We start from the raw sequence: 18,763 nt of genomic DNA, 5'->3' as shown, positions 1-18,763 counted from the left end.
GACACGTCAAACGCGTCCACAACGTTTCAAATTGAACTTTCTCCTGTCTCATCCCCAACATGTACCATTCTCAACAAAACCCACGAGCGTATGGCGGAATATCTTCCCCTCCCGCGCAGGAGGAGCAAGACGGCAACTCGCTGCTCAAGGAGCTCGATAAGATCGCGCCCATGAAGAGCTTTGATGCCTTCCCAAAGGTGGGTTGCTGGTCTCGACCCGCTAACCAAAGGTCCAATCGACGTACACTGCACACTCGCGTAGAGGCGGTGTTCTCACTGTGATCGTTAGCCTGCTCATCTTTCTGCTTGTCCTTGTGAGTTGGTATCGCGTCGCAGTTGACCATAGAACGACCTGGGCGAGTTCCTATACGGCGAGCCAGATTACTCGTTCTCCATCGACTCAGACCTGGAAAATGACTTGCAACTGAACGTCGACCTCACTGTGGCTATGCCGTGCCAGTGTACGTAAGCCGGTAATCGATGTTAGCTGATCGCAGACCTGTCCATAGACCTACGTGATGCCGTGGGGGATCGCCTTCACCTCAGTAGCGCGTTCGCAAAGGAAGGAGTGAGACTAAACGTTGCCAGTCATCTAACGTCCAGACCATCTTTGAAGCTGGCCGTGCGACTCCTCAGAAGTGAACTTATCGGAGACGATTACCGCTTACGCCAGGCTCGCCAAAGTGTCCAAGGCACCATCTGCATCCAAGATCATCTCAGACTCGCGACGCTCGACGCCGAACCAGAAGAAGTCGCTGTCTGGCATGCGCGCACTATTCTCCAAGGGCACCGATCAGCTGAAGCACTTCCAGTACCGTCCAACTCACAACTGGGTCAAGGACGGCCCAGCATGCCGCGTCTATGGCAGTCTGTCGGTAAAGAAGGTGACGGGCAACTTGCACATTACGACTCTTGGCCACGGCTACATGGGCAGCGGTCATCACACAGACCATGATCGTAAGTGCCAAGGTTGGGTGCACTCTAACCATAGTCATGAACCTCACTCATGTCGTTCATGAGTTTTCGTTTGGCCCGTTCTTCCCGGCTATCGCACAGCCCCTCGACATGAGTCTCGAGACGACGAACCACCCGTTCACCGCGTTCCAGTACTTTCTCCGTATAGTCCCAACCACCTACATTGACGCCAACCGCCGCATGCTCATGACCTCTCAGGTGAAGCGCCTGAATGTGGTTGCAAGCTGACATCAGTATGCTGTGACTGAAGCGACTCGCGTGTTGGGTCATAACGACGCTGTGCCCGGCATCTTCTTCAAGTACGACCTTGAGCCGATGACCATCACGATCCGTGAGCGGACGACGACGCTGTACCAGTTCCTCATCCGGCTCGTTGGCGTTATCGGCGGCGTGTGGACCGTTGCCGCGTTCAGCCTGCGTGTTGCGAACCGCGCCCAGAAGGAGGTGACTAAGGCTGTCGCTGGGGAGAAGGACGTCATCCCGTCCTCTCTCTCCCGACCTTCATCAACCAGGCGGAGCTCTTCGTTCCTGGGGATGGGTTCTGCGTCGCCCGGTATCGGGCGGACGAATAGCTGGCTCTCAGTGGAGGGCTCGGGGGAGTGGAAGCGTCGGTAGTAGAGCATGAGAAGTGTCCAAGCTTTGCAATTTCCATGGTCAGCGAGAGAAGCGACGCACTGACAGGTGGCAAGCTGGCTGTCATCATCACAGTATAGTATCCTGAACTATGACTAGCATGGCGCCGAACGAGAGCGAATGGATATGAACCTTCCTCGCGACTGATCGGTGTGCGTATTTCAATTCGCCTGCTTTCTGTCACTTGTCTCTTTCACAACATTTACCTCACTCACGCAACGAAACTTCTTTCCACTTCCACTTTCTCCCTCTCATCCTTTAACTCTTCTTACGTGCACCACATCATCATCCTTCTCACTCTTCTTGTGACAGCTGATCGTTCCGCGCTCCTCACCTCTTCCAACTCCTCCACCTTTAGTCCCAGCGGTCGCCTTCTGATTCCTCCTTCCCTCCTCCTCTTCCCTATTATCTAACCCCAGTCGCCAGTCGCGCCGTCCCAGTTCAGCAGGATCCACTCACGTGCACCCTTGTAGCTATCACTGTGCAACACACAACAATGGCTCCATCTGCCCGCGAGAAGGAACTTGAGCGCCAGGCGTTCTACCGCCAGTTAGGTGAGACAGCCAAGCTCAGCAACACTTTCGTCAATCCCAAGACATCGAATAGCCAGAATTTCGTCGGGGGTTCGAACAGTCCTCTTGCTGATCAGGCCGCACGCCATACTGGTAAGGACTGAGGAAGGTTGTTGAGCCGCTTACTTCAGCTCCTCCCATGGCGCCTCACCCCATACGCTTCGGCCCAGGGACAGTCAACAATCTCACTGCCGAAGCGGCACGTCTACAGAAGCATGACATCAGCTACCCATACGCACACCATCCCCAACCTGCACCTCAAACCCCGCCCCACGCTTCTCCTTATACATTCGTGTACTCTTCGCCACAGCTTGCACCAAGTGTGTACGAGCCTCAGGCTCTCTCGAGCAGACATGAGGCCCGCGAGTGGGAGCAGTGAGTGAGATGCTTTTCATGGTAGCTCACGCAGGGCTGCGCCGAGGATGCAAGTCCCTCAGGGTGACATCCAAAGCTTCATCGCCACTGAAATTCAGCGCATCATGGGGCAGGTGAGCCTTATTTCTGATATGGGCTAATCATTAGCAAGTTCACAAGTCTATACAGCCGCCACAGGCTCAGCTCATGAGTGACGAGGAGCGCAGCTCCCTCCTTGCATATGCGGAGCAGTGCAAAGCGGAGAGAGACGAGGTCCGAGCGCTTCACCGCATCGCCGAGGGGAAAGCCGACAGCGCGATCAAGCACCAGTCGCAAATGGCCAAGAACATAACCCATCTCGAGCGCAAACTCACCGACTCTGAGAAAGCGTTAAACAGCGAGCGCGAAGCTAACAGGAGTCTCCGCCGTCGCATTGACGAGGTGAGTGCGCATATAATAAAGCAATGGTGACCGCTTCAGGCCGAGTCCAAGTCTCGCAAGGAGCTCGACGAGACCAAGAAGCGGTTCAACAACGCCCTTAACGAGAAACACAACCTCAACGAACGTCTTTCACTCGCCAACGTAAGCAACGCCGTGTTCAAGGGTTCGCTGACCACAGGTTGAGAAGGAGAAGAGCCAGGACAAGGTCAAGATGATGCGGTTCGACAATAAGGCGCTCGATGTGCAGAACGCCGAGCTGCGGCGGCAAAAGATCGCTCTCGAGCACCAGAACACGAACGTCGCCAACCAGAAGGACGACCTCGCTCGTCAGGTCAGTGTGCAGGGATGGGACTCGACGCTGAACCCAGCTTGTCGCAGTTGAGGCGCAGCTTAAGCAGGCACTCCGCCATAAGGCGAAGTACACACAGGTTGGCCAAGTTGAGGACCAGAATGAACTGATGAGCAGGAGTGCGACGACATGCGCGTACAACATGCACGGGTCCGCGTAAGTACAGACTTGGTTCCTCTCTCAACAACGCAGGAGCGCAACGCTGCCACCAGTGTCACCGACCCGCTCCTCAATCTCACGTCTCCTCAACACTCGAGCCATAACCAGGCGGCCAACTCGGCATCTGCCATGAAGCTTGCCCAAGTCCTCCACGAGCTGCAGGTCGCCTCGGCCACCAGCGACCCCTACGTGAGTTCATGTTGGTTGTCCCCCAGTTGACACTTTCAGCAGGAGCTCGGGTCGGTGTTCAAATAAGCGTAGTGGTGAGAGACCGACTAGAGAAGTGAGGCGGGAAGCGTGTGTTTCGATTTCGTGGATGTCGATCATATTCTAAAGAGCCAAGGGCATGAGTAATTATATCACAGTAAATTTCGCATTACGACCAGTTTACGTTTATGTATCCGCCGAGTATTACTGCTGAGCAGAGCTGTCTGTCGCGTGCTGCGCATCTAGTCGACCTGAGTATAGTTACCGGGGAAGATACCCTGGCGGCCGTTAACCTTACCAGTCCACCAGTCTTCGGCAGAGTTTGTGCGCTCGACAATCTCGATGCGATCTCCCGCACTGAACGACAAGTCACCCTCGGCCTGAGCTTCGTAGTCGAAGATAGCCGTGCAGTACTGCTTTGGCGGGGTCCCAGGCTTTGGCTTGAGGGCTGGCGGAGGAGGCGGAGCCTTCTTGCCGGCGGCAAACGACGACGTGGAGCTGGCTGGCGCGGCAGAGTAAGGAGGGGGCGCGGCGACGTTGGTGCGCGAATACGACGAGCCGCTCGACGTCTTGCGGTCGAGCCCAGCCTTGGACCCAGGGCGCCCAGGCGCCGAGGTGCCGCTGACGATGCGGTGCTGCTGGAGCATTTTGGCTAGCCGTCAGCTTGGTTGTGCAAAGCCCGAGCTCACCGGTGCTCTGGATGCGCTTAGTTATCTGGAGGTCGTCCATCTGCTCAGCGGCGTCACCACGCTGCTCGAGGTAGAGGTCCTCGATGTCGCGGCGGGAGAGGTCATACTTGCCGTCCGAGAAGGACTGGAGCTTCTCGAGCATGATGTAGTAGACGTTGAGCTGCATGTAGTAAAAGCTGTGGAAGAGAGGGTCGATGAAGCGTGTAGCCATGGCGAGGAAGGCGGGCATCTCGGTCTTGAGCAGGTTGTTAAAGTGCTCGTACTCGCCAGATGCGAGGTCAAATGCCTCCTCGGTCTTGAAGAGGTTCTTTTCGTCACTAAGGCTCTTCTCCTTCTTGGCACGCAGCTTGTTGAGACTGTTGTTGTGACGGTCAAAGTCCTGCAGCTTGTGCTCGCGCTTGACAATCGTCTTACGGATCTTTTTGCAAATGTTGTTCAACTCGAGGCTGGGCTGGACGATCCGCGACTCGATCAACTCGAGCTCGGGCGCAAGAGTTTCCCGAAGCTCATCCATGAGACCTTGGTACGACGCAATGTTCTTGATCGTCACGTCGGCCTGGGGAAACTTGGACCCAATATCGTACTCGGCGCCAATGGGAGAGAATAGCGTCGCAAGTGCACCGGAAAAGCTCGAACCAGAGTCGAGAAGGGCTAGCGTTAGCAAGGACATGAGAGGATACGGCACAGCTGCCCCGTGGTGTACTTACACGTCACGCCGTCCCGGAACACGATCGAGTCACGGTGCATCTTCTCGGACGCAGCCTCCACCGCGCTGAACTTGCGCTCCCTGGCGATCAGCACGGCCCCGCTTGGCGCCAGGCGCAGTCACGGCCAACGCACCAGTCCTCAAACTCGGGATCCGAAGACTCTTGACTGTCAGCGCCTGGTTCATACACCTCGCGACGCGCGTTACTCACTCTTGGACATGCCCATGCGGCTGCCGAGGTTGTGCGGCGTGCTGGAAACTGTCAGCCACCTGACGCCGACTGTGTTTAGGGTTGGGCGCAGTCACTTACCGCTGAATAGCTTTGGTGAAGCCCTTCATTGTGATGGTCTCCGGTGGAAGTGACGGAGTGGTGCAAGCGGAAAGTGTTTGGCGTGAAAGGAGCCGCTGATATTAATACTCTTACGAGGAGTGAGAGTGAGTTGCGAGTCGAAATGTCTAGTTGAGCTTGATGGTGGAGTGATGACGCTGCCACCCCCTGTGAACCCAGTTATTGTGTCAACGTGCCTCCTTCCCACAGCCCCCAACCGCAGCCACCGCTATTTACGGAACCAAATCCCTCATCCCCTCATCCCCTCATCCTCCCAGTCGGCCCAGCTTTAGATCTTTGAGATTTAGAAGCATCTTAAGAAACGCGTGGGTACTCTTGCGTGAACAAACTCATGCATGGGTCATGCTGTACAAACAAATGATATGATACACGAATCGAATGCTGCTCCATCTACACCTCATCACGCCCAGAGCATCGCCATGGGCATGATGCGGCGGTCCTGGAGAACAAGGAGCTCGGCACGCAGACGAGCGTAGAGGCGCTCGTCCACCGGCGGGTGATCGCCCCAGATGCGAGACACGCTCTGGCCATTGCCGACGAAGAGAACGTCCTGGAGCCATTCGACCGCTGGCTCCGCAAGTCCAATCTTGGTAGGAAGGTTGCGGATGCGCTCGAGAGCCTCCTTTGGCACGGACGAGAAAATCAATGCGCGTGTGGGAACGCGCTTGCATGCGCCCTTCCAGTACTCTGTGTTGACGGCCTGAAGGTAGTGCTGGACAATGGTGACGGAGGCAGTTGGTGTAAAGCCTGGTGTGAGCTCATCGTCTCTCACACGAAACTCACTGTCAAGATCCCAGCAAATCTCCTCAATGGACCACTTGCGAAAGGCAAAGTCGAGGGCCTTGTTGGGGTTCATCAACGTCGTGTCTGGGCAAGTCGAGCTCGGGAAGCCTCCTCGCAGCACGAGCTTGCCAAGCATGCCCTTCTCGGACCAGCGCTCGCCGGCCTCGATGACGGCGGGGTGCACGAGGTGCGCCGTGGGGGAGTAACCTCCACCGGCTTCATCACTAAGCCTGAACGTTAGCACACGCAGGGACAAAATGAAATCGCACCAGTGGAACTCGTTGGGCTTGACGGCTTCAAGCACTTCGGCGAGGTAGTCCATGCGCTCGTCGTCGTCATCAATCATATCGCCGCCGCGGAGTTTGAGAACCGTGACCTTGGGAAGGAAGAGGGGCTCCTTGGCCGCACCGGGAGTCTGAGCCTCAACGTAGGCAATGTCAATGTCGAGGTCCTCTACTTCGGCGCCCTGGTTGGCCGGAGCGCGGAACACGCCATAGTTGTAGTTGAAGTAGTACTGCCATTCAGAGATGGACTTGATTTTAATGTTTTTGGGAAGGGGCGGAGGGCCAGACGACGGTGCGGCCGTGAGCATCAACGGTGCGGCGAGGGGAATGAACATGGTTGGCTGGGCTGGGCTGGGCTGGACTTTGCTTGGCTTGGCTGGTTTGTTGGCTCAAAGGTCGGGTTTGGTCGAAGGGCTACCGCAAATGGACAATTACACTGTGAGCGTCATGAGGATGTTGGCGAACAAGATGGCAACAAGTTGGGAAAGCAAACGTGTCGCTTGGAAAATGTGTAGCCAGGGAGGTAGGTAGGTATGTGTGGGAGAGGAGGTTTGAGCCGGCCGGATTAGATGATGGCGGGGTTGGTGGCGACGTGCGACGGTCAAGGTACGCGCGCACTCTGGTTGGGTGGCAAAAGTTTGACCAAGACGGCGCGGGTTTGTGCGCGGCCGGCTCTATCGATAGGATTACGAGCCAATGTAAGACCGTGTAAGAGGGAGAGAAGAAATGATGAAGAGGAAGAGATATAGAGAGAGGGAAGATGATCAAGAGAGAGAGGGAGGGCTATCAAGAGTGGTTGATAGGTTGGATAAGCAAAAGCATCGGAGTACACTCGTACAGAGCTCCAAGGGTGGGGGGGAGTGAGGGGGCGGTCTGTTTGATTAGGTGACGAGTGGCGTGTATGTAAAGGTACAGTACAGTGCTTGAGATCTTTGGATGTTGTCAGTGCCCTTGGGTCTAATGCCTTGTCATCCCCTCATGCCTTTGTCCCTGAACCCAAAGATTAAGGGACTTGATATTGTACAATCAACCAAAGGATTTACAAAAGGTTCTCAAACCGCCGGCAAAAGAGGTTGCCGTACAATATTGACCAATCATCATTCAGCTTTGTTTGTTTCCGGTTGTCGCTTTTACCACTGTACCAGTACCGGTAACTGAAAATCCCCTTTGTAAGAAACTAACTTGTCCCTCGGTCGACGGCTTATTGACCTATTGGCACACGACACAATAAGATCACGCGCCGTTATCCTCATGCCTCGCCTCTGCCTCAATGACGCCAAGCATCCTCAACTTTCCGATGAGCCATGTTCTTGACGGACCTTCCGAGCTGACCGAGCTCTCGGTCTCGGCCACTCCTTTGTACCCTCCCTCCCTCCCTCCGTACGATGGGGCTCGGTTGGTGGTGCCAGCGGAGAGATTTTGTTGCTTCGGAGCTCCTTTGCGCCGTGATTAAGGAGTTGATGCATCAAGCTAGCGCTCGTGGGTTTTGGAAGCAACGCAGAGCCGCTTCGGAACCTGGCCGCCAAAGTAAAGTCAAATGCCGATGAGATGGGATCATGTCATTGTTTCCAAACATCCGATCATCCGACATGGCCAACATTCATTTGATAACTAAAACAGTTTGATATGTCAATATACTCCCGCTATATTATTCTGTATCCTTCCTTACCTCGTCTCCATGCAACTCCATGATCACTCTACATTCAGAGTACTTACTAGATTATTTGTATCTACATTCAACACGGGCATGCTGGCCAACCCTGCATATTTATTTACTCTTCCTACACTCAATTCTCAAGCTCTCAAGCCTCGCTCCCGGGTTAAACTTATTCTCGACAACTTCTCCATGGCTCACTCGGGGATCGGGGATCGGGGATCGGGGACTAGACAACTCCAGCGTCAGCCACGTTGAGCTTCCTCCCTCCACTGATATCATGATCCACCGACACAGACACAACCTCCAAGTGATTCCCAGTAATACCAATGATCTCCAAATCAGGCAGCATTGGACAGCGCGAAGAGGCAGGGTGGCATTAAGTGCAACTATAGGTGTATGTACGTGTACCAAGAACGCCGCTGGCCGACTACTATCGACTACTATCGACTACTATCGGCCAGCAATCTAAGGCGAGACGAATGAAGCCTCGGAGAACATGTAGCCCGGTACAGAGACCGTCTTACCGTCCAGCTCGACGTCAAGAGTCGCGTTGTTGTGGTACTGGAAGATGTAAGGCTTGGCACCCGTAACAGCAGTCACAGTCTTGCGGATCACGTAAGGCAGCTCCGCCAGGACGTCGACCTTCTCCATGAGGCCGGCCCAGGCGTCGTTGACAGTGACGGATGCCTTGGCCTTGCCTTGGCCATCGACACGGTCGCCAGCCCACGTGAAGGACAGGCCATGAGGAGCGTCGTAGCCGGTGTCGGCGTCGGGGAGGCACGCAAGGTGCTCGGCGACACACGTGTCATCGCTGATCGTGGGGTACTGGTCGGGCTTGACAGCGGACGTCTGGCCAACGCCAAGGAGCACCGACTTCGGAAGTGTAGAGGTATAGACAGCACCGACGTTGACCTTGGTGTGACCCGAGCCCTTGCCGGCGGATCCGTAATCGTCCTGCGATCAGCTCAAGTCATCGTCAGACCCACAGTAGTCTGGAACTCCATCTGGACAGCCCGAACAGAGCCAAGCTCCGACTTCTCTGCAGTGCCACCAGTGGTGAAGTAGGTAAAGTTCCAACGCCTGGCAATCTATCCGTGTCAGCTCCATGCCTTCTTTCGCCACTCACGACGTTGGGGCGCATACCAGACTGGATCGCGTGGATGAAGACGGCATCGCCAGTAGCATCAATCTGATTGCCCTCGATCGTAATTGTGCCCTTGCTCCAGGCCATGGGGTGGAAGCGGCTGGTCATTAGTCACAGTCACCAGAACACACTGACTGGAAGACGAAGCCCTCGCGCTTGTCGATAGGCTTTTCCTTGCCAAAGATTGAGTAGCCGCCGTCCTCGCCCTGGCCGTACTTGAAGCCGAGCGCGTTGGCAGGCTTGGTGTAGACTAGGTCGAGCTGGACCTGGTTGTCCAAGTTGGCAGTGATTGTGTAGGTTTCCTCGCCGCCTGCCGAGCCAGCATTCTGGACGGTCTGTGGTCAGGCTATGCCGCCATGGAACCTCACAAAGTGGTCAGACTTGCAGCTCTTGCCCTCATGCTTAAAATTGCCGACGTTGACCGACTTCCACACCTGCTGCTTGGTGTTGGGGTTGTAGTACTTGAACGTCATCTGCGCGGTGGCAGGGATGATAAACATGCTGTTTGTCAGGCCCGTCAGTGCTGCGCACGTACCCGAGGAAGCTCCAGATGACCTGGACCATGAGGAAGCTGCCGTCTGGCAGGATCGAGTACCAAACCTGCGTCTCGGTCTGGAATCCCTTGTTACTGATGCACATCCACTGCGGTCAGTGCGAGTCTCCAGGCGTCCCACCTCGGTGTCCTTGTCCGTGGGGACGGCATAGCCCTTGGTGTACGACGGAGCGGGCCAGAAGTTGGGCGCAGTGTCCTCCTTCGCGCTCTTGCTGCCACTGGGAGCGTCAGATGCAGAACGCAAGGTAGGTATGTAGAGCGGCCGGTGTGAGGCGAGGAAAGGACTTACCCAAACCACGACATGATTAGTATAGAGGATGGAATGTAGAGAACGGAGAGTAGTGGGTTGAAGAGATGTCAGCGAGAACGATATATAAAGCGTTCGCGAAGAGGTCGAGACTGAGGAGAGCGATGGGAGATGGGAGAGGGGAGATAGGAAAGTGGGAGATGGGAAGGTTAATGGCTCAATCAGCGCAACCATATCATGAGCCACCCACCGTGAAGCTTCCTCACCCCCCGACAGTTATCCACGCAATGGATGGCCTTGGATGGCGTCCGTGTTCGGCGCCCGCCTGAGCGTACCAGTTGTTCAGTTACCCTGACCACGCGAGCACATTCGTCGCACAAGCCCCTCCCCCGCGCCTCCGGCCAGCTCAAATCATGCCCCTGCTTCAGGTCTTCAGGGGGACCACGTGATGTACACGTGACACTGCATCATCAGTCCATTCTTCTTCATTATTCGCTCGGTGTGGACCTGGACAGACCAAGGTAAATTGTCTGGTGGCCAAGGTTGGCGCACAGAGGAACCAAACATGTGACCCATGCAACTCCATGTCTACTACCCTACACACCGGAACCACTACGCTCGCTCACGAGCTAGTTTCCCTCATCAACGATGAGGAGACGGGGAACGCGTTCGCGACTTGTAACGCGTCCTTTCCTCGTGCAGGTCGGATCGACGGCGTCTCGAGTCGTATGCGCGGTCAAAGCCGCGCTCGCGTTCCTCCCTCCTCTCACTGGGGCGATTTGCCTCTCCGCGGCCTGAGCCGTCGTCGCCACGCCTACTACGGCGCGACTGGTGCTCGTCCTCGTACTGATCACCTCGGTTAGCCAGGCGGTGTTGTCGGTAATCGTCGTGGCTTCGAGAACGATCACGTCGCCTGTCGTCGTTGTCGCCGTTATCGTCGTAACGTCTTCGGGACCGCCTGTGCTCGTCGCGGTCACGGTCCCGGTCATGATCACGCTCACGTTCATGGTCACGATCACGATCACGATTCCGATCCCCTCGCCTGCTCTCCTTCTCCTCACGACGAGCCTCACGTTCTGCCCGCTTTAAAGCACGCTCCTCTTTCCGAACCCTGTGGTCAGCCGGGTGCTCGCTCCACATCTGCTCACTCTTTCTCGGCCCTCCGCCGAGTCTTGTCATCGTCGCCGCCCTTTCGCTTAACGGGTACATTGTTTGCGCCCGTCCCCTCACCATCGCCGTCGCGCTTGACAGGGATGTAACCCAATGCCGCAGCAAGAGCCTCGTCCTCCTGCTCCTTGAGTTGGCGGATCTCTTCCCTCTTTCGCTCCGCCTCAACGTCTGCATCGCCCTCCTTATCGCGTTGGTACCAGTGGATGTCCTTGTTGGCTTGCCACCGGCCGATTGGGGCATTGACTGTGTGGCCGAGGTAGTTTTCTACTGTAAGGATTGGAAGAAGGCTTATTCTTACCCCTATACTTGTCTTCCTTGACGTCTGTCCATCTGGTGTGAGGTTTGATCAATTCTGAGGGCCCGACGATCCCACGTACTTGAAATCACCAGCACCACCACGGGTGCCTGCGGGTTAGCGTTAGACCAAGGATGGAAGAATGCCGCGCCAGAACTTACCTCCGCGAATTGGGCCGTCGTACATTTGGGAGATAGGCCGATAAGGTGAGAGAAGGAGTTGAAAGACACTGGAAATTGGGAAAGTTGGGTGGATCGAGTTGTAAGTTGTGAGCAGACTAGCGAGATTGTGGAGGTAAGGGCGGGCGTGTGTTAAGGAACGGTGAGCGGAATCAAATGACGGATTGACCACACAACATGGGTGGGTACAGTAAGGGGGAACGGAGGGGCTGGCGCGCGTCACTGCCCAAACTTCCCTTGAACTCATCCCAGCCCCCCTCCTCTCCTCTCCCTCCCCTTCCATCCCCCCCCCTTTAACGAATCCAACCAAAACACCCATTCACCCAACTTAAACTGCCTACGCCGCCTTCCGCCTCCGACCACCGCCGCTGCCCCGCCCGCCGAGCCCCCACCCACCCCTGGTACTGTGGTGTGACTCGTTCCCCTCACTCCTCTCTTTAGCTCATCACCATTCCATCCATCCTCACCATCATCCTCCCCCACACATCACTCCCCTTCTCTCGCTTCCCTCACTTCTCACCCTCACGCGCCACCTGAACATCTCTTTTTGTCTCTGTCTCTCACTCCAACAAACGACGCCGCCTTTTGGCGTCACACGTCCGCAACCCCGATAACCCTTCCCTCCTGGGCAAGCTTGGCCTGAACCATCACAATGGGTGGTGTCTGCAGCTCATGCTGTGGCCAGCGGCGCAAGAACAACTATGAGCCTCTTCTCCTTGAGAATGAGCGCGAAGCCGTAGCCGACCTCCTCCAATACCTCGAGAGTGAGTACCTCGTCGTCCAAATCGCCCGTCTCTTGCGCCTGCTGACGCGCCCAGACCGCAGCACGACCAACTTCTTCACTGGGTCCCCTCTCGCAGCTCTCACGACACTTTCATTCTCCGACAACGTCGACCTGCAGCGCTCGGCCGCACTTGCGTTTGCGGAGATTACTGAAAAGGATGTGCGCGAAGTTGGACGCGACACTCTCGACCCCGTTCTCTACCTTCTCACCAGCCACGACAGTGAGGTTCAGCGCGCCGCCAGCGCTGCTCTTGGAAACCTTGCAGTCAATGGTGCGGTCATCTAGCAACGTTATTTTCGCTAACGCTCAGCTGAGAACAAGCTCCTCATTGTTTCGCTCGGCGGCCTCGAGCCCCTGATCCGTCAGATGCTGAGCCCCAATGTCGAGGTTCAATGCAACGCGGTCGGATGTGTGACCAACCTGGCAACTCATGGTGAGTGTGCATGTGTGCTCAATGACTAACAAACCAGATGAGAACAAGACTCCTATCGCCAAGTCTGGTGCCCTTGTCCCTCTGACGCGTTTGGCAAAGTCAAAGGACATGCGTGTCCAGCGTAATGCTACTGGGGCTCTTCTCAACATGACTCACTCTGGTATGTGCTTTTGTGAAACCGGCTGACCCTCAGACGAAAACCGGCAGCAGCTCGTCAACGCTGGCGCCATTCCTGTTCTTGTGTCTCTTCTCAACAGCCCCGACACCGACGTCCAGTACTACTGCACCACGGCCCTGAGCAACATTGCTGTTGACGGTGCGCTGTTTTCGTGTTCATCGCTAATAACAAGCCGCGAACCGCAAGAAGCTTGCTGCAACTGAGCCCAAGCTCGTTCAGAGCCTCGTCGCTCTCATGGACAGTCAAAGCCTCAAGGTCCAGTGCCAAGCTGCTCTTGCGCTGAGGAACCTTGCCAGTGACGGTAAGTACTCTCGCAGTGACTTTGGCCTCTGACGTCGCAGAAAAGTACCAGGTCGACATTGTCAAGGCCGATGGCCTCAAGCCTCTCCTCCGTCTTCTGCACTCGTCATACCTTCCTCTTGTCCTGTCGGCTGCGGCCTGTGTCCGCAATGTTTCAATCCATCCGGCAAACGAGTCTCCTATCATCGAGGCTGGCTTCCTGCAGCCTCTCATAGGTCTGCTCTCGTTTGACGAGAACGAGGAGGTTCAGTGTCACGCTATTTCGACGCTCCGCAACCTTGCGGCAAGCAGCGAGAGCAACAAGGGCGCGATTGTTGAGGCTGGCGCTGTCGACCGGATCCAGGAGCTGGTCCTGCAGGTGCCGCTCGCTGTGCAGAGCGAGATGACCGCCTGCGTTGCTGTGCTTGCTCTGAGTGGTAAGTCCAACTTGCCGCTAAAACCACTGACGGCGCGCAGACAACCTCAAGCCTCAGCTTCTCGAGATGGGCATCTGCGAGGTTCTCATCCCGCTTACCAGCTCACCAAGTGTAGAGGTCCAGGGTAACAGTGCTGCCGCTCTGGGTAACCTGTCTAGCAAGGGTGGGTCTCTTGTTGGGAGTGCCAACTAACAGCAGCCGCTGAGGATTATGCTCCCTTCAACGCCGTGTGGAACAAGCCAGATGGGGGTCTCCATGCGTACCTAGTTCGCTTCCTCAGCAGCGCGGACACTACGTTCCAGCACATTGCTGTCTGGGTATGTTGCCTGTTTATCTCGCACGCTGACATCTCCAGACGATTGTCCAATTGCTCGAGGCCAAGGACCCCCAGCTCACCAACAACATCCGCAACTCGACCATACTCGTGTCCTCGATCCGGCAGCTGGCAGAGTCTGCGCCCTCGCCATCTCACGGTGCTCGGGGCGGCCACATCTCGGACGATGACTACAACGAGGACGGCATGTTCGAGGATGGCGAGGGCGAGATCTACGGTCTTGCCAAGCGCATCCTCGAGCTAATCGACGAGAGCGACGGCGCAGGCGGGCGGGACGGACAATTTAACGGAGAGGAGAGTGCGGGGGAGCACACTGAAGACCACGCGGCACTGCGGGCTAGTGTTCACCAGGCGCTGCGTGGTCAGTAATGGGACAGCTGCATGTTCTGGTGTAGGTGTATTGATATCCGCACGACGACTGTAGTCGCCAGCGTTTGCGTTATTGGCGATGCTATGTTATTCTTAAGGTGTTGATCCAGTGGTAGTTTGCAGTTTGGCAGTTCCTGTATGATATGATGGATTATACATTTTACCGAATGCCTGGTTGATGACATGTGGGGTGGGATCAGGGGGAAACCGTATGCACATTCCGGTACTCTTGATGTTCAACTCGGTTTGAAACTTTTGCTCAAAGCAACTAGTCTTTGCACATCCACATTGTGAGCCCCAACTCGAGAACTCGCGAGGTGCCCCTTTGTTGAAGAGACTGAGACTGTGATCATGAGTACCTTAGCTTGTCACGCTCGCTTGATGTCTCTTCGTACGATCCGACAGTACATGGCTCAGGAGAACTGCGTCACAAGCCCTCAACGCCCCCACCCTTATTATGACCGTTGGTTGGCATTTCAACGCTCAAGAGTTTACTCGTCTCATTGACCTTGTTAGCTTGCTAGATCCTTTTGTGCTTCTCAATGGCTCAATGGCTCAATGGGCCAATGTCGTTTATAGCCTGGCTCGCTGGCTCAAAGCTTCCACTCACGCTGCAACTGTTGTGCCTTGTGAGACTCCTATATCGAAACAAACTCGGACGGTGGGGCCCATGCGCCCGGCATCCCCTCGTGCGTCCACCAGCGGCCCCTCAAGCTTGAGAGAGAGAGAGAGAGGGGTCCTGCGGCAATGAGACGCGTTTCCTCTCCGTACCCACATTCCTTGCTCTCACTCTCACTGCGCTCCACCCAGGCAACCAGTACCACCATTGCGCGCGACCTCGAGCCCGCCAACGCCGGCGTGCAAGGGGTCCTCCACGTTTAGCACGACTGTACGATCATCATGTCGCAACATTACCACACTCCTTTCATCACCCTTCCCTCCCTCCCCAACCCCGTCCACAGTGTTACTTCCTTTGGCAGCAGGACACCGCAGAGGCTCTCGCGTCCTGACGGCCTGGCGCCGTGGGACGCGTTCGATGATGAGAACGATATGGGACCCAACCATGGCATTCCGCTGCCCATCCAGCACGAGGTTGACCGCGCAGGTGTCCTAGTCGAATCGACACCTCAGTGGAGGCAAGGAGTTGTTGGCTGGCGGAGAGGCCTCCCGGCCCCAGACGGCATCAGCCTCACAGCCTCCACTTACACGAGCGTGTATCCTCTCTCTTCCGACCCCTCCTTTTCGCGGTCTACGTTCTTCCTCGACTCTGAGCGTTCGCTTAGCGGCGAGAGCGTAATCTACTCGGACGACATGGGCGACTCTGACACCTTTGGGGCTCGAGAGGCCCCAGACTGGGCGCCGTGGCTGAGCCATTCGGGCCCGTCGAGCCACCGGCGATCACACATGCTCGACGATGTTCTGGCCCCTCCATTACTCGACCAGTCACGACCCGGGCCCCGTCGGCCCATCCTCAAAACGAGCCCGACATTCTACCTCCCACCGCTGTACACTGACCAGCGTCCAACGTTTGCAATCCCACGCCGGGCCCCTCGGCCGTCTTCCAGAACGTCAACGTCAACCTCAAGCACCTCCTCGTCCAAGACGCGCGACGGCTGCTTCTCGTCCTGCATTGGCAGAAATAAGACAACACCGCACGATAAAGACAAGGGCAAGGCTCTTCCTGCACGCCGCCCGTCCATCGCCCCACGGGGCAAGCATTACCGCATCTCGTTCGTGCAAGACCGCCAATGGCGCGCAAACATCCTTAATCAGGCCGTCGAAGAGAGCCTCACGAACGCAATCCTTCCCATGCCACCTAAACCCTGCAAGTCCAAGTATGATCCCCGCCCGGCAACCACTCACCGTAACCAAGGCATCCCCGACAAAGAACCTCCGATTATAAACCGCTCAACTGAGCGTGTACCGTCTCCCGCGGCTGGCCGCGGGCACGATACCCTGGCGGGCCTTTCCTTTGGTACGACTGACGCGACGACAACTGCCACGAAAAGCACGACGCCCGGTGCCGCCAAGCTTGAGCCAGGGCCTGAGCCTGAGGCAGTCGTGATGGTTTCGAGTTCCGAAACCGAAAACGCCAACGACGGGCCTCCGGATTTACAGGAGCCGTGAGTACCCACGAAGAACACGCTAATGGCAGGCCCACAGGGGACGTGCCCAGTTCCGTCGTGTGCCCCAGTCTGCGCCACATCTACATGTTCCCCGAGGACGCAATGGAGCGCCTCACGCGTGGCGCTGCCTCTCTTGCGTCTCCCCTCTTACCGCCTGCGTCGTAGTCCATTGTAGTGCGAGAAATTTGACAGTCGTGGGCAGTTCAGCCATCCATGCATATGTGGTATTATATCTACCGACGCTTGCTCATGAGGAACTCGTTGACGCGCTTCAGTGCGGCGCGAGGCGGGTTGCCGTCGGGCCACAGTGCAACGAGCTTGTGCAGCGTGTCGGCAATGACGATCTTGTCCACCTCCTCGTCATCGTCGAGTTCCTCACCCAGTGCTGGAACCGAGCACAACAGTGAAACAGCGATGGGGAGGATGAGCTTCTTGGCTGACGTGAGGTTGCCTGCGAGCAGATGCTCGGCGCTCGAGAGGGTAACGACGGCTGGAGGGTCTGTTTGTGGTGCGTGGTGCTGCTTAAGCGCTGCATCGAGTTCCTCCTCTCGGCCTGGACTGAGCAGAACTGTCCCTGCCTCCGCCATTCGAGTAACGTGGGCCCGCAACTCGTCCAGAGCCAGTAGGAACTCTTTCCCTTTGGACCGCGATGAGGGGATGGCTGCCACCACTGTGGTGTACCCAGACGATGGTAGCGGGAGAACATGTGGCGCATTCTTGAGCGGCTCCTCGATTTCGACAATTCGGAAGACTGTAGTGACCGGCTTGCCGACTTCCTCATTCCCAGGTCGGATGGGTGGCCCGAGGTCGAGGACGAGCCCAGGGGAAACCGCTGTTGCGCCCGCAAAGTCGTCCGCAGACCCACCTCTCTGATCATCCAATGTCGTTCCTTGCATGGCGGCCGCAAGTCCCTTTTCGCCAACAAGTTCGTCCACCGCGTCTGGCAGCTCGTCGCGCGGAGTCGCGAGCAGCCAGCTCTTCTCGGAATGGTACATGGCGGGTTTGAGTCCCTTCTGTCAGGCCTTCCGGCACAAGCCATAACTCACCCGGCCCCACAGTTCATCGTCGTCACCGGCACCCGGGACGTAGTCGAACGCGACTGTCCGCGTGAACGGGCCCTCACCGACGCGCGTGGCAACGGGAATCTCGTCCGTGCCACCGTTGACCCATCGCGACGCCGACACGCAAACGATGGGCGTGTAGTCTGGACCATCGGGAATGGTGGGCGGCACAGAAGTTGACGGGTGCACAAAGAACGGGCGAAGAGGCTTCTCCAGGGACGGGAGCGGCAGCACAGACGTTTCGAGGAGGTGCGCCCATGCGTCGAGACGCGCTTCGATCTGGGCTCGCTCCGACGGCGACACGATCTGGGCTGGCACGTACAGCATCAGATCCCATTCCCTCTCTGGGACGCCTTCGCGTTGCCTACGCAATGCAATGGCGCGGTTCACGACCGCACACCAGATCGGTACAGTCTTCGAGAGCCCGTCCGGCATACGCTGCTGTCAGCTAGCGAAAGAACTGTTGGTCACCTTGCCGCGCCGCGTCGAGTCTACGAGGATGAATCCTCCTTTTTCCTCTGCGTGTACTGCCAGGGCGAGGTTGGACCGGCGCAGGTTGAAATCCCAGTTCTAAGTGAGCTCGGGAAGAATGGGATCGCACCAAGGTATGCCCGTCCGTCGACTTGAAGTACGCATATTCATCCGAGCTTGTCTTTCGTCAGCCAACAGATCAATGCCTATTGAACCGCTGGACTCACCTCGGGGTCACAGTACCACGTCCCGCAGCGTTGGTTTGCTATATGTCAGCTATCGCTCGACATGACAAGGTTTGACCCACCGACAACCTTGAACCGCCCGTCGAACCATTCCTGAGCAACGCGTTTCACAAAGCTCTCATCTGCTGCTATGGAGTGCAGACGATTGAACAGGTCATGCTGCGCCGCATGCTTCTTGACCGCCTTTGCGTCGGCGTTCATGTCTTACAGAATGTGGAGGGAGGGAGGTGGATGGTGACAAAAGTGGAGGCACAAAGATTTAGACACAGGCACAATATTTGTTGATCTTGCAACATTCCTC

The 18,763-nt window shown here is 56.6% G+C and overlaps 9 protein-coding genes across 9 annotated transcripts; 4 read left to right on the top strand and 5 right to left on the bottom strand.

Moving 5' to 3' along the window:
* Positions 1-59: 59 nt before the first annotated feature.
* On the top strand, positions 60-1,589 carry CcaverHIS019_0509860 (uncharacterized protein; the record flags this gene model as incomplete). The annotated part of the gene is made up of 8 exons (XM_060602206.1): positions 60-197; positions 230-313; positions 346-460; positions 497-567; positions 603-637; positions 673-956; positions 991-1,172; positions 1,209-1,589. The coding sequence occupies 8 exons, from the start codon at positions 60-62 to the stop codon at positions 1,587-1,589; spliced, it is 1,290 nt and encodes a 429-aa protein (XP_060458623.1).
* A 514-nt stretch (positions 1,590-2,103) lies between these two features.
* CcaverHIS019_0509850 (uncharacterized protein) lies at positions 2,104-3,737 on the top strand (the record flags this gene model as incomplete). The annotated part of the gene is made up of 9 exons (XM_060602205.1): positions 2,104-2,272; positions 2,311-2,554; positions 2,589-2,667; positions 2,702-2,974; positions 3,014-3,115; positions 3,153-3,305; positions 3,343-3,479; positions 3,536-3,671; positions 3,711-3,737. 9 exons carry the CDS (start codon positions 2,104-2,106, stop codon positions 3,735-3,737), a joined length of 1,320 nt encoding a protein of 439 aa, XP_060458622.1.
* A 194-nt stretch (positions 3,738-3,931) lies between these two features.
* hob1 (uncharacterized protein) lies at positions 3,932-5,423 on the bottom strand (the record flags this gene model as incomplete). The annotated part of the gene is made up of 6 exons (XM_060602204.1): positions 3,932-4,341; positions 4,379-5,029; positions 5,086-5,165; positions 5,219-5,246; positions 5,296-5,336; positions 5,395-5,423. The coding sequence occupies 6 exons, from the start codon at positions 5,421-5,423 to the stop codon at positions 3,932-3,934; spliced, it is 1,239 nt and encodes a 412-aa protein (XP_060458621.1).
* A 410-nt stretch (positions 5,424-5,833) lies between these two features.
* On the bottom strand, positions 5,834-6,835 carry CcaverHIS019_0509830 (uncharacterized protein; the record flags this gene model as incomplete). Its single annotated transcript, XM_060602203.1, has 3 exons — positions 5,834-6,180; positions 6,217-6,446; positions 6,486-6,835. 3 exons carry the CDS (start codon positions 6,833-6,835, stop codon positions 5,834-5,836), a joined length of 927 nt encoding a protein of 308 aa, XP_060458620.1.
* A 1,787-nt stretch (positions 6,836-8,622) lies between these two features.
* On the bottom strand, positions 8,623-10,157 carry SVF1 (uncharacterized protein; the record flags this gene model as incomplete). Its single annotated transcript, XM_060602202.1, has 8 exons — positions 8,623-9,111; positions 9,144-9,245; positions 9,287-9,401; positions 9,437-9,636; positions 9,670-9,802; positions 9,837-9,943; positions 9,976-10,072; positions 10,144-10,157. 8 exons carry the CDS (start codon positions 10,155-10,157, stop codon positions 8,623-8,625), a joined length of 1,257 nt encoding a protein of 418 aa, XP_060458619.1.
* A 586-nt stretch (positions 10,158-10,743) lies between these two features.
* On the bottom strand, positions 10,744-11,752 carry CcaverHIS019_0509810 (uncharacterized protein; the record flags this gene model as incomplete). Its single annotated transcript, XM_060602201.1, has 6 exons — positions 10,744-10,955; positions 11,175-11,212; positions 11,250-11,535; positions 11,570-11,601; positions 11,649-11,676; positions 11,728-11,752. The coding sequence occupies 6 exons, from the start codon at positions 11,750-11,752 to the stop codon at positions 10,744-10,746; spliced, it is 621 nt and encodes a 206-aa protein (XP_060458618.1).
* Positions 11,753-12,397: 645 nt separating this feature from the next.
* On the top strand, positions 12,398-14,559 carry VAC8 (uncharacterized protein; the record flags this gene model as incomplete). Its single annotated transcript, XM_060602199.1, has 10 exons — positions 12,398-12,509; positions 12,564-12,800; positions 12,840-12,962; positions 13,000-13,122; positions 13,156-13,278; positions 13,313-13,441; positions 13,482-13,856; positions 13,897-14,019; positions 14,055-14,173; positions 14,212-14,559. The coding sequence occupies 10 exons, from the start codon at positions 12,398-12,400 to the stop codon at positions 14,557-14,559; spliced, it is 1,812 nt and encodes a 603-aa protein (XP_060458617.1).
* Positions 14,560-15,459: 900 nt separating this feature from the next.
* On the top strand, positions 15,460-16,850 carry CcaverHIS019_0509790 (uncharacterized protein; the record flags this gene model as incomplete). Its single annotated transcript, XM_060602198.1, has 2 exons — positions 15,460-16,682; positions 16,715-16,850. The coding sequence occupies 2 exons, from the start codon at positions 15,460-15,462 to the stop codon at positions 16,848-16,850; spliced, it is 1,359 nt and encodes a 452-aa protein (XP_060458616.1).
* Positions 16,851-16,918: 68 nt separating this feature from the next.
* RIT1 (uncharacterized protein) lies at positions 16,919-18,663 on the bottom strand (the record flags this gene model as incomplete). The annotated part of the gene is made up of 6 exons (XM_060602197.1): positions 16,919-17,695; positions 17,732-18,184; positions 18,218-18,316; positions 18,348-18,398; positions 18,445-18,482; positions 18,525-18,663. 6 exons carry the CDS (start codon positions 18,661-18,663, stop codon positions 16,919-16,921), a joined length of 1,557 nt encoding a protein of 518 aa, XP_060458615.1.
* Positions 18,664-18,763: the final 100 nt, after the last annotated feature.

This window comes from Cutaneotrichosporon cavernicola (assembly GCF_030864355.1).
Source record: "Cutaneotrichosporon cavernicola HIS019 DNA, chromosome: 5".
Taxonomy (NCBI): Eukaryota; Fungi; Basidiomycota; class Tremellomycetes; order Trichosporonales; family Trichosporonaceae; genus Cutaneotrichosporon; species Cutaneotrichosporon cavernicola.
This window is presented reverse-complemented; position numbering and strand designations above follow the sequence as displayed.